Source organism: Rhipicephalus microplus, chromosome 5 (assembly GCF_043290135.1).
Source record: "Rhipicephalus microplus isolate Deutch F79 chromosome 5, USDA_Rmic, whole genome shotgun sequence".
In the NCBI taxonomy this organism is placed as follows: Eukaryota; Metazoa; Arthropoda; class Arachnida; order Ixodida; family Ixodidae; genus Rhipicephalus; species Rhipicephalus microplus.
The window spans coordinates 216440194-216453511 of record NC_134704.1 but is presented as its reverse complement, the minus strand read 5'-3'; the positions used below and the strand labels follow the sequence as shown (position 1 = coordinate 216453511).

At 47.7% G+C, this 13318-nt stretch overlaps 1 protein-coding gene across 12 annotated transcripts in view; it reads right to left on the bottom strand.

Moving 5' to 3' along the window:
- Positions 1 to 13318, bottom strand: part of LOC119173521 (complement factor B) — a 1265978-nt gene that overhangs the window by 1113434 nt on the left and 139226 nt on the right. For all 12 annotated transcript variants that reach the window (XM_037424323.2, XM_075896490.1, XM_037424324.2 and 9 more), the window contains one exon: positions 2704 to 2883. In XM_037424323.2, the coding sequence (XP_037280220.2) occupies positions 2704 to 2883 (180 nt within the window). The remainder of the gene's footprint in view (positions 1 to 2703; positions 2884 to 13318) is intronic.

The following is a 13318-nucleotide window of genomic DNA, read 5'->3' as shown; positions in this document are numbered from 1 at the left end:
CGAAATCACCGCAACAGCTGAAAAACCATGAAATGTAAATCACGACATTCATGACATACATGTCATGATTTTCATGTTATGACTAGTCATATATGCTCGTCATAGAGTCATGTTATGCCATACCAAGTTTGGTATCGATACCATTAACGAAACGGCCTGGAGAGCTGAAAGGCGCAGGCGGCTAGATAGATAGATGCGCTCAAAGTCGCCGAAGATCACAAAAAGATGCTTCGCATTTAAAAATTGACAGCATATCCACGAAGTGAATGATGGAGAGTGGGGCGAAGCATCCGTCCATCTATTCGTTCTTGCTCCCGTCTATCTATGCGTCCGTCTGTGTAACCATTGATGCGTCCATCCGCCTGTCCGTGCGAGCGTCTGTTTTTGCGTCCATCCCTGCGTTCGTCCATGCATCCGCCGCTGCGTCCGTTAATGTGTCCGTTCATGCATCTGTCTGTGTGTCCGTTCGTCCATCTATTCAACACTCCAAGTACCACCATCTCGCATCTTTTCATCATATATTCTCCATATAGAAGCACCGCCATCCAGCGGACATTGCAAGGACTAAACGAGAGGTGGCACACGCACACTTTCTTACGGCTTGCGCTTCGGGTCTACTTCCCACCTTTAACCACCTCGAGTTCATGGTACATACTAGTTCACTGTATTCATGGCACTGTGGCCCAATGCTCGCTAACCCTTTCTAAAACCAAAGAGGTTACGCCCAGCGAGTATAACGTAGTAATCGTTTCCTGTGAAACAGTGCTCAAAGTACATGCCAATGGCTGCTAATCGAAAGTGAGATACAGGAGAATTCGGCTTTTACTTTCTTACTGCTTGCGCTTCGTATCTACTTCCCACTTTTAATCACCCCAAGTTCATTAATGGTATATACTAGTTCATTGTATTCATGGCCTTGCGGCTCAACGCTCCTAAACCTTTCTAAAACTAAGGAGGTTGCACCCGGCGAGTATAACGTAGCAACCCTTTCATTTCAGATAGGGCTTAATGTACATGCCAATGGCTGCTAATAGGGATTGCAGCATCGCGTTAACTAAAAGCCGGATGCTCCTGTCTCTCATTCTCTATTAGCAGCCATTGGCATGTACATTGTGCACTATTTTTTATTGTTTAACAATGCACAGAAGAAATCTCTCACCGGCACCATCTTGGAGGTCAAAATGTTATACTTGTTACATATTACAACGGCTATGAGGGACGAACGGGTGCCGCTATAAAGAGCTTCGCCCCTAAAGCGTCAAATTGTTTACATGAACTAAATTGCTATTGGAGAAAGAAGGTTGGATACTTATATGTGAGGTTTTAACGTCACAAAACCACCATAAGATTATGAGAGACACCCTTATGGAGGGCTCTGGAAATTTCGACCGCCAGGGGTTTTTTAACGTGCACCCAGATCTGAGCACACGGGCCTACAACAATTTCGCCTCCATCGGAAATGCAGCTGCCGCAGCTGGGATCGACACCGCGACCAGTGGGTCAGCAGCCTAGTACCTTAGCCACTATACCGTCGCGGCGGGGCTAAAGATGATTGGATGGTGCACTGATACATTCGTCGACCTGTGCCGCCGCAACCTTCAGTTATGACTCATTTGTGATCATGCCTAAAACAATGTTACAAAACAAGCTTTAGCAGGCTGTGAAACAGACCTTTAATGTATTTATTTCGATTCTTAGAAGTACAAGACGTTGGCTATTCAAAAATTGAGACAGGTACACCTGAATGCTTTCAGCAGAGCAGGGAAAATAGGGGGCTCGCATTTTTCAGAAGTATTATTTGTGGCTGAAGCCCATAAGTCGGCTTGTTCATTTCGCGCATTTGCGCCAGAAGGCCGCGTTTTTGGCTGATTAACCTCCATCATTTTCCTTAACTTTAGCTTAGCTCTATGTCCCATGATGGTCCTTGCATGTCAGTCGGTAATCTCAGTTGGTTATAGTCCTAGAGTGTAGATAAAGGAAAACCGGGTGAACGGCTTTCTCGATCTATATACAAGACCTAGATTAATCAGTGCCGCACGCGCAAATTAGCCATGCGGTTAGGACAAAGACTGAAGATATTGGCGAAGTGATACTTCGAAATTGCTAGATTATCACGACTGAAAATTTCCTGACTTTGTTGGAGTCGACTGTTCAGTCGACGGTTGTACTCTTTGCGAACAAGCATTGCGTGTGAAAACTGGTATATGCATAGGGTCATCCGTTGCAGCCACACTGTGTAGTATATTTTGTACATAAATCAATCGCAATGTTCAGGCTAGTGTTTCATACTCAAGGGTAGCAAAATTTTATAGCTATGCGGATGATTTGTTATATGGAGTGAAAGGCGTTCCTAATTCCGCTTTGGCGGTTGTGTTAATAGTGTGATTAGCACTTTTAATTTGTATTGCAGTTGCTCATGCATTACTTCTGCGAAATCAGACAATGACGTCATTCACTTCAAGAATATGTGCTTGCATTTTTACGAAGCTCGTGTCTTCTGGTTTTACAGCCCGCGTTCTGCAAAGCCATTCGGACTAGTTCATCGCATGCCGCTTTGGCACACACAGAAAAATAGGGCGCTCAAGGCTGACTCAAAAACACCCAAGGCATGCCTTGAGATGCCGAAACTACATGTATAATGTCAACAAATACATGAATATCTATGAAGCACCAATTTTTTTAGTGATTGAATACAGAACTGACCTTGACACGTAGGTATCCGATTGCTCCAGCTACCGGTAGGAAGGCAAACAGCCGTTGTTTCTCCCAACAGCCTGTAACGTGTGTCGTCGTTGCAGAAGAAGAAAACTTCGTCATAAGGTACACAGCAGTCACCTTCGTAGTAGCCATTTGTCAGGTTTATCTCAGGGCAGTCCTCGAAGGCTGCACGAATGAAAAAAGTATTCGTCAAGCAGACGACCAGGTTTAAGTTAAGTCGAAATGCAAGCGTCTCTCACTGGACCTAAAAGTTCCTTATTTATATATTTATTTATTTATTTATTTATTTATTTATTTATTTACTTAATCATACTGTAGCCTTAATAGGCTATCACAGGAGTGAATGCAGAATACAAGAGAAATGGCAATGCAACGCAAAAAGTACTGTTCATGAAGATCAGTGGTTATTGATGTACAAAATAAATTCATTGGGTAATGAAGATCACGTGCAAAGGGAAAGTTTTTGCTCATAAATCTGGCGTCTGTATTGATTCATGTGCCACGCCTATTCTGAGTACAATTTCTTTAGCAAAGGTGGAGAGGGCTACTCAGAATAACCTTTTTAAACTGGTGGTTAAGGTGTTCTGTTATGTTGACGATTACTTGTTTTTCATTGATAGGCGCAATTTGACCAGAAGAATGATTGACGTAATGAGCATTTTCAGGAAACAAGAAATGTTTGACGTTCACGTGTGAGGCACCGCGGAACGTTAATTCGCAGTAACGAGACCTCCTTTTAACGTTTAGCCCTGGTAGGATATGCTGGCGATATAAACCAAGGTAACAAAAGGGCTTGCTCCATTGATTGATGTGTGAGGTTTAACGTCCCAAAACCACCATATGATTATGAGAAATGCCGTAGTGGAGGGCTCCAGAAATTTTGACCACCTAGTGTTCTTTAATGTGCACCCAAATCTGAGTACACGGGCCTACAACATTTCCGCTTCCATCGGAAATGCAGCCGCCGCAGCCGGATTAGTTCCCGCGACCTGCGGGTCAGCAGCCGAGTACCTTAGCCACTAGACCACCGTGGCGGGGCCAAAAAAGCTTGATCTACTGCAAGTTTGGTCACTCTAGACTTGTACAAAACAGGATAGCCAGCTTTTACATTCGGGTCTGCGATCTTAAAGGCGGGCCCGCACCTGATGAGCCAAAGCATGTGCGAACAAGCGGTGAAGTTGAAGATGCTGTTATGGCCGCTGTTCATGAATGGCTGCTAAACACCGTAAGAGAAGGTCGTAAGCTGACGCTGACGGTAAGATGTTAAAGAATCGGGCCTTTATCAGTCATCCCCAACGTTAAGGGAGTGTCCCATCGGTGTAAAAGAGTAGCGGCACGCATTGCTGTCAGCGTGGTGTTTTCAGCCAAAAATAAGCTGAAGATGATTTGCCCGAGGCTGCAGTACCGTTTGTAGTGAAAGAGGCAAGTGTACCATGACACATGGCATTCGTTTGATGTTGTGTGTAAAGTAGGTAGCATACGAGAACCCCTTCTAGTGCGGACACGCTTACATGGGACAAACTGGGCGATGTGTTATTTTCGTCTATGCGAGCATCACAGCTCATTGAAAGGTACGCCATCGTCCCACTTGGCCGTCAGTGTAGTTACACTCCACTGTTCGAAGAAAGAACTGTGCTATTTCGTCACATAGAGCGAGTAAACCATGAAGTAACTGATGCCGGTGTAATCCAAAAAATGGCACTAAAAGCGTGAATCAACCATCTGTACTCATTCATGACAAAAGCTTGTTAATTCCTAATTAACGTCTTTTCTTAGTTTTACCAAAATATGCCTGCGCAACGGATGTTCGTTTTCGTTTGTAGGGTTTTTTCGGGGGGCTTTTGTGAGTATTTTCTGAATTACTTTGTAACTTTTACTCCATTGCAGTTACGCATGCGCGTTTACCTGACTCGTAACGTTTTTTTTTTAGTTTCACCAGGATATGCCTGCGCATTGGATGTTCCTGTTTTCGTTTGTAGGGTTTTGTCGGGGGGCCTTAGTAAGTGTTTTCTGAGTTACTTTGTATATTTTTACTCCGTTGCAGTTAGGCATGCGCGTTGTTACCGAAGGCACCACTGCTCTGAACTCCACCTCTAAGGTCACCAGCTGTTTGGTAGCGTGCGTTACTCAGCTCGCGACTGCTTCTGCGCAAAGTTTATAGACGAGCGGACGAGGTGACAGTCAGTTAAGGCAAGGTTTATGTACAGCATAGAAATAGAGGCGTTACAGATTCGGCACTGGGGCCGACAGATTAGGGACTCGAAGAGCTGAGATGTCTTCTCTCGCACGCTGTTAAGAAGCGCACCACCAATGCGGTTGCGATGGGCGCCACGAAACTCGCCGCTGCAAGGGCCACTGGCCACGCCGACAGCGAAAGGGCTCGAAGCATCTAGAGGCTTCACTGGCGCGCAGGTCAGCTGCTCTCGACGCGCCAAAGAGCTTTTTTTATAGGCTCCGGCTAGATTCTTTGAGTAACTAAATTTACAACCAGAAGCGCCGCTGGCCCTGATTTCAGAATCCTCTAATGGGGCTCGCTGCTAGGCCACGTCATGCTCATCAAATCCGGAGCCGCTGCACGTGGTTGCACACAATGACGAGTGACGTTGCCATGCATTGCGTAAGATTCGCAAGACTGGAAGGCGCCAATTGCTTCAACGGGCTCGTTGACTGGGGGAGCTCGCCATGCGTTGCGTGACAGACCGGCGCCCCCACTCGATGACGTCGTTGAGTTGATAGCGTCAGGCGGACTCGATCGCTGGCCTTGACACAGATTACCTCTGCAGAGGCATTGACGTTCGGTGTTTACTCCCAGGCGTAACAGCGTTTACCTGATTCGTTGCTGACTACGCATTTTTTATTTGTAATATGTTTGATAGTACTTTATCTGTAAAAGAGGAAGGTGTGACATTGCGATGGTTAGATTTGATATAATGCCACGTTCCATTTCCCAAGTTTTGTTATCGTCCCAAAACACGACACGATTCTCAGCGCAAACCGCGCCTGCAGTTTTTGAGAAGCTTCCTGACTGTAGTAGATCAATTCGATAAGATCACGCCTACTCTGCGAATTGTACAGATTATTTTGGAACCTACGCCCCCGCCTACGATAACGCTAGAACATTCGACGGCCAGAGTATAAATGCCGACGTGCTTCACCGCTTGTGAGTAGTTGATCAATGGCCGACGCTGCGTTCGCCGCTTACCTGGTGCCAGGATTCTCGCGACCAGGCACGCTGCCAGTCGTCAATCCTATCTCATTGAGCATCACGCGAACCCCTGGACAACCCCCCGGCTATGTCCAGGCCTTCATCGGGAGCCAACGCCCGGGCACCACAGCACAGCGCAAGCTGTGGGAGCCAGGGCCAGGACGGAAGTGTGATGGCTTTCGCAGCGCCACCGCCGAAAGCTCATTGCTTTAACTTCAGCGCTTTAGAGGGGAGCACCGTCGACGACATCATAGATGCTCTTGAAGCAGTAACTGGCCCAGCCAGTTTCAAGTCCCTCCAACACATGAGACGCGAAAAGTTCGGCGCCGCAGCCGCAAACGTCCATGCAGCCACCAAGCTGAAGAGCCGGGGAGCCTTTCTTTTGATCGGCAAATCAGATCCACTAGTCAGCGTAGGTCCTGAAATAGTCCACGTCACAGTCTTCCGGGTACCGCTGTGGGTAGGCGACGCAGCCCTAGCGACTGCTCTCTCCGCCTACGGCAACGTGCACCATAACCACGAACTAGTGTTCAAGGGCCGCCCTGGGGTTGGCACAGCTGTCCGTGTGGCGCGAGTGGAAATGAAAAGCCAAATACCGAACTTTCTGACAGTTCAAGGCTACATTGTCATGTGTGACTACCGGGGAGTCAGGAAAGTGTGCTCTAAGTGCAGGAATGCTGGCCACATCGCCAAAAATTGTGCCACGCTCCATTGCATGCGCTCCAACGTGTTTGGACATGCCATAGAGGGATGCGCAGAACCGTGCCACAAGTGCTCGGGCAGCCTTGCAACAGCTGACTGCGTACGCCCGAAGTCCTTCGCAGCGGCTGCAGCAGCGGCAACCGAAGAACAAGCGTGCACCGACCTCACGCTCGCATTGCAACATGATTATCCGGCACTCGTGCCTGCGAGCGACTCTGACAAAAGCGACACTGACGCCCATGCTGAACCACAAGACGCAGGAGACCTGCCTCCCCTGTCTGGGAAAGCCTCGTCAACCCTTCACGCCCCATCCGAGACCAGCGACTTCTCTCCGGACGCCTATGAAGAACACAGCTCATCCAAAGCCGAAGCCCGAGTGCCCGTACTTAGCAGAGATCGCGAGAGCTACAGCTCTGACACAGTTGGCACCACCAGTAGCCCTGAGGCGCCAAGAGCTTCGATGGGACGCGGCACCCGAACAACGGAACGTGCAGACGCTCCGGTCATCACAACGGTGATTATGCCGCCGACAACGACGAGCGCCCGCGCCAGCAAGTACTCGGCTCAGACCCGCAAACTGAGCCTGTCAAACCCCATTTACCAGAATAGAGGTGCGGCTGCCGATGCGAGTGTCGGCGCCAGCGCCACGGAAATAGACCGTCCAGCCACCAAACAAGCCCACCCACCAACCACAGACTCTGAGGGCTCAACGGACAGTACTAAGCCCCAAAAGTTCGCTAATGCTCTGACGACGTCAGAGCATTTCTCTTTTTAGTCATGTTCACTCGTTGAGCGCTCGCCCAACCCTCTGCAAGGGGCTTTGCTGAAGTTTGCGCGCACACTTCCTTTTCAAAATGGCTACGGTGCATTTTCTTTCCTTAAACGTCAGGGGTTTGAGACGCCAAGATAAGCAAAGAGAAGTCATGCACCTCGCAAGGTCACGTCATGTCGATATCCTCTTCTTATAGGAATGTAGTTTTAGAACACTTTTTGTTGTGCAATCCTTTTGTTCACGTTTTGGAGTCGAAGCCTTTTTTTCGTTGTCTGATTCAAAGATGTGCAGAGTCGGAGCTGTTTTCTTGACACCAGCGTTACGTCGAAGAGCACACTGTGTTTATGGTTTTGACGGCCGCACACTAGCAGTAGAGTTTGACCTCCGCGGCAGCCGAGTAAGGGTGCTCGTAATTTATGCCCCAGCTAAACGTGGAGGCATGGTCAATTTTTTTTTATTTCACTTGACTCATTTAGGTTTGACAGCTACCCCAATTTCTTAGTAGGGGATTTTAACTGTTTTGAGGACACCGACAGAGATGCGCGCGAACGCAGAGAAAGCAGACAATATAGTGGAGTTAGCGCATTGCGACAACTCATGCGCAATTTCAAGCTCAGGAATGCGTGGGTCGACACTCACGGAAATGACTGCATTGCAACATGGCAACGGGGTTCCAACATGACCCGGCTAGACCGCTTCTATTTTCCAGAAGTGCTAGCCACACATGTCCTTAGTTGCGAGGTCCTACATTTCCCACCGGACGTTCCATGCATTACAGACCACTTTCCAGTGTCTGTAAAACTTTTCTTCGAACAATCCACAACATTTAAAAACCATTGAAAAATGAACACCACACTCGTGCACGACCCGGAAAGCATAGCTTTACTGCACAATGCACTAGAGCAAGCATGCAAAAGGCCGCCTGAACCCCGTAACTGGGACGCATTGAAACACAGTTGGCGCGCCGAGCTTATCAAAGCGGGGCGCGAAAGGAAAGTGTGCCTGACGACAGAGATAAACAACATGCTACGAAAAGCGCGCATTGTATGCACAGGCGAGACGCTGACGTTCGCAATGTACGACTATCTCGATCAGTTAAAGGCGTGGTACGAACTTTTGCTACCGCTTAGCTCGCGCACGGCTGCGCAGTCTATTATCAACGGATGCCAGGTTTCAGATCCAGCTGTTCTTCGAAGTGTTCGCAACGGCTCCTTGGGCTAACAAATGCATGTCCCTTTCGTTCAGGTGCCGAACGGCGAACAGTCTACACGAGCAGAAGGCATAATGAGGGTCTTTGAAACACATTTTTCGAATCTTTTTAGGGCGGAAAACGCAAACGACGTGAACTATACCACCATAGTTAATGAGTTTTGCGAGGAAATTTCCCACGTACCGGAGGAGCTCCGCGATGGTCTGTGCAGCCCAGTGACGCTGGATGAATTATGCATCGTGCTTCAGCGCAAGAACACAACCGCCGCCGCCAGCCCTGACGGGATACCTTTGAGCTTCTACAAAACCTTCCTTGAAACAATACAAGACCACCTTTTGACAATGCTAAATGGGCTTCTTGCTGACGGAATCAGACCGAATACGTTTCGTGAGAGCAGAGTTATACTCTTGCTTAAAAGCGTGGGAGAGCCGTTTGATCCAAGGGCGTGGAGGCCTATTTCCCTACTTAACCTAAATGATAAGATATTGACAGCCATCCTTGCAAACTGCATAACAACCATTCTACCGAAAATAGCAAGCGACATTCAAACATGCTGTGTCCCAGGTCGTACGAGCTATTTCTCGCTTGCACTGACTCGCGATTTGTTCACGTACGCTACAAGAACACAATTATCTGGCATTTTTGTTTCCTTGGATCAGAAAAAAGCATTTGATCGCGTAGAATGAAACTATCTGTTCGCTGTGCTTGAGTGTTATGGCTTCCCAGCACATTTAACCGACACCCTCCGCTTACTCTACACAGACTTAGAAATGTCATTAGTAGTGAATGGCTATACATCTGAAACTGTTGCAGTGTGTAGGGGCATTCGACAAGGCTGTCTCTCTCTGCAATTCTACTTGTATTATGCATAGATCCATTACTGAAACAAATCCAGACATGCACTTCGATACGCGGTTTCCCTCTTCCAGGCTTGAGCGAAGTGAAAGTAGCGGCATACGCCGATGACATCTCGTTGTTTATTCGGAACATAGATCGCTACAGAGCATTTCTGCGAATATTCCACACGTATAGTTACCTGTCGGGAGCACGTCTTAATCCCGGAAAAAGCAAGGCATTGTGCTTTGGGATGCACATTGAAGAGTTCCCTGATGGCGTCCAAATAGTCCAAGGCGTTAAAGTCTTAGGTGTGTCTTTTCTTTCGACTGGTGAGGTAGCCCGCACCACATGGAAAGAAATCCACTATAAAGTGGGCAGACGTATTGAAGTCGCCAGAACGTTTCAACTACCTTTTACTGAAAGAGCTTATCTAATTAAATCCAGCATGACAGCGCCACTGCTTTATGTAGCCAGAATTGCCCGACCACCTTGACGGGTTCTTCTGAGAGTGGCTACTTCGCGCGGCTCCTTTTTATGGGATGGCCACGCCGAAGCTGTTGCCAGAGCCTTGGTCCGCCTACCAGTAAAATGGTGAAGGCTCAGTGTACCTAACCTTGATGTAGTGTGCCGCATGTTGGCTCTCAAAAACACCTGGGTACTCTTAGAGAACTCATCGTATCGAGGCAGGCAACTTGTAGTGTATCAGCTAGGAACCTCTACAAGGTTTTTTGGTTTAGCAAACGACACGGGACCAGCTGCTGAGCAGCCACCAGCGTATTACGAACATTTTATAAAATCTTTGCAACAATAGCGAAATGACTTTTCAGTTCAAGAACTTATGGAAATGTCCCCCTCCGACAAGAGAGAATTAATAGCATTTCAAAGCCGATCTGAAGAACAACGCCGGAAATGCCGGACGAAAAGACGCTGGACTCTTCCAAACACGTCTCTCCCCTCCGAGGTCCGTGACTTGAAGTGGCTCAGGGAATGGGGGGCTTTACCAACGGCCGACCGCCTTGTGGCACCTTTTGGCGCATGGTTACCAGGATGTTCCAAACAAGTATGCAGTGGAAGTCTAGCCACAGGGATAACTTTGTCGTGCTCTTAATGGCTATCGGAGCCTTCGTCTTATGGAAACGAATGGGACTGGCCTGCCTGAGGGGACGCCCCCAGAGAGCCATGTTTCTCCTACTACATCGGCTAAGAAACATAATGCTTATGCATCTTAACGCAGAAGTAGTCATGCTGGGAGAGGCTTTCCTCCGACGGTGGTCTACGTGGTTTATTATCGTAAAAAACAACAGAGTGTCCATGCCTTTCCTCCTCTATTGAGGAGGTGGGCTATTCATATTAGCAAGGTGTTTCAGCGCGCGAACAAAGGAAAAAGGACAGGGTAGACAGAAAGAGCGCTGACTTCCAACTAACTTTATTTCGCAGAGTGGCATGAATTTATACGTCTAAAAAGAAAGATTACAGAGCATGAATGTAACAAACAAGCCCAATCTACACACCAGTAACAGCACGTGTGGCAGGTCCTCTAATGCCTCAAAGCCCAGCCAGGTAATCGCGTTCAGCCTGGGATAAAGCAACCGATGAAGTGCTTACGCACTTATCTCCTAGCACGTGTATTTTTTCTGCTTCGATAATTTCTCGGGTAAGTTGCTCTCTGTGCCTTGCCAATATAGAGCACTGATCAAAGAGGGGGGTGCACCCACAATCTCGGCAATGAATGCCAAGATGCCCTTGTACCACATTGTGCACATTGTTTCGGTGTTCTCGCAGGCGGTCGTTTATGCACCTGCCGGTTTGGCCGACATAGACGCACCCACACGTCAGTGGAATTAAGTATACGACTCCCACTGCGCATGGGACGTAGCATGTCCTGTGCGCGACAGAGCACACGGCAGAAGTTGCGCGAGGTGTATTTACCCGTTTGCAAAGCTTCTGCAATTTTTCAGGTGCTGAAAAAACAACAAGAACGTTGGCGTCTCGAGCAATCTTTTTTAGCCTGTGTGAGACGTCGTGCACGTACGGTAGTACGACAGGCCGGCTCTTTGTGACGCTGTTGCGCTTATCTGGTTTGCTGCCTCGCTTCACGACAGTGACCAGCTTTTCCGCCACTGAAACGAGAACGTGTGCGGGGTAACCTGCTTTGCTGAGGCGCTCCACTTGTAGAGCAAAGCTGCGGTGTACCATGTGGGGGCAAGACGTCTTTAAGGCGTTGGCAAGGCAGAGGTTAGCAATGCCCCGCTTGATCAATTTTGAGTGAGCTGAGCCGAAAGACAGAAGTGGCTTGCCGCTTCTTGGTTCATACATCCAGCAAACATGTCGGGGTTCTAGCAAAAGTTTCAAATCTAGAAATTTCAGGTTGTTATCAGTGGGTGATTCATACGTTAGAACTAATGGTTTCAGGCACTCTCGGAAAACAGTCAACACGTCAGAGGAAATGGTCTGAAAATTTTGACTGTCACATTTAAACAACACTAAATAATCATCAACAAAACGGCAGACTTTAAAAACCACAGAGTCATCAAGTTTGTTTGACAAGACACGATCCTGATGTGCCAGAAATATGTCACTGAGAATAAGTGCCAAGCATGAACCAATACATACTCCACTTTTTTGTAAGTAGTTTTTGTCATCCCAAGATACAAAAGTGGCCTTCAAGTAGAAGCTGAGTAACTCTAATAAGCTGCTGTTATGAATTCCAGTGCGCGTTTGGAACGCTGATGATCTGAAGTTGTCTATGGATTCCTCTACACCTTTTAGTAGTTGATCGTGCGGAAAAGAGTAATACAAGTCCTTAATATCCACAGACAATGCCTGGAGTCCTGTGTTAGTTCACCCAATAATGTCAAAAACAGCGTCAGAGTTTTTTACCAAAAAAGTGACATATTTCTAGCACATCAGGATCGTGTCTTGTCAAACAAACTTGATGACTCTGTGGTTTTTAAAGTCTGCCGTTTTGTTGATGATTATTTAGTGTTGTTTAAATGTGACAGTCAAAATTTTCAGACCATTTCCTCTGACGTGTTGACTGTTTTCCGAGAGTGCCTGAAACCATTAGTTCTAACATATGAATCACCCACTGATAACAACCTGAAATTTCTAGATTTGAAGCTTTTGCTAGAACCCCGACATGTTTGCTGGATGTATGAACCAAGAAGCGGCAAGCCACTTCTGCCTTTCGGCTCAGCTCACTCAAAATTGGTCAAGCGGGGCATTGCTAACCTCTGCCTTGCCAAGGCCTTAAAGAAGTCTTGCCCCCACATGGTACACCGCAGCTTTGCTCTACAAGTGGAGCCCCTCAGCAAAGCAGGTTACCCCGCACACGTTCTCGTTTCAGTGGCGGAAAAGCTGGTCACTGTCGTGAAGCGAGGCAGCAAACCAAATAAGCGCAACAGTGTCACAAAGAGCCGGCCTGTCGTACTACCGTACGTGCACGACGTCTCACACAGGCTAAAAAAGATTGCTCGGGACGCCAACGTTCTTGTTGTGTTTTCAGCACCTGAAAAATTGCAGAAGCTTTACAGACGGGTAAATACACCTCGCGCAACTTCTGCTGTGTGCTCTGTCGCGCACAGGACATGCTACGTCCCATGCGCAGTGGGAGTCGTATACTTAATTCCACTGACGTGTGGGTGCGTCTATGTCGGCCAAACCGGCAGGTGCATAAACGACCGCCTGCGAGAACACCGAAACAATGTGCACAATGTGGTACAAGGGCATCTTGGCATTCATTGCCGAGATTGTGGGTGCACCCCCCTCTTTGATCAGTGCTCTATATTGGCAAGGCACAGGGAGCAACTTACCCGAGAAATTATCGAAGCAGAAAAAATACACGTGCTAGGAGATAAGTGCGTAAGCACTTCAT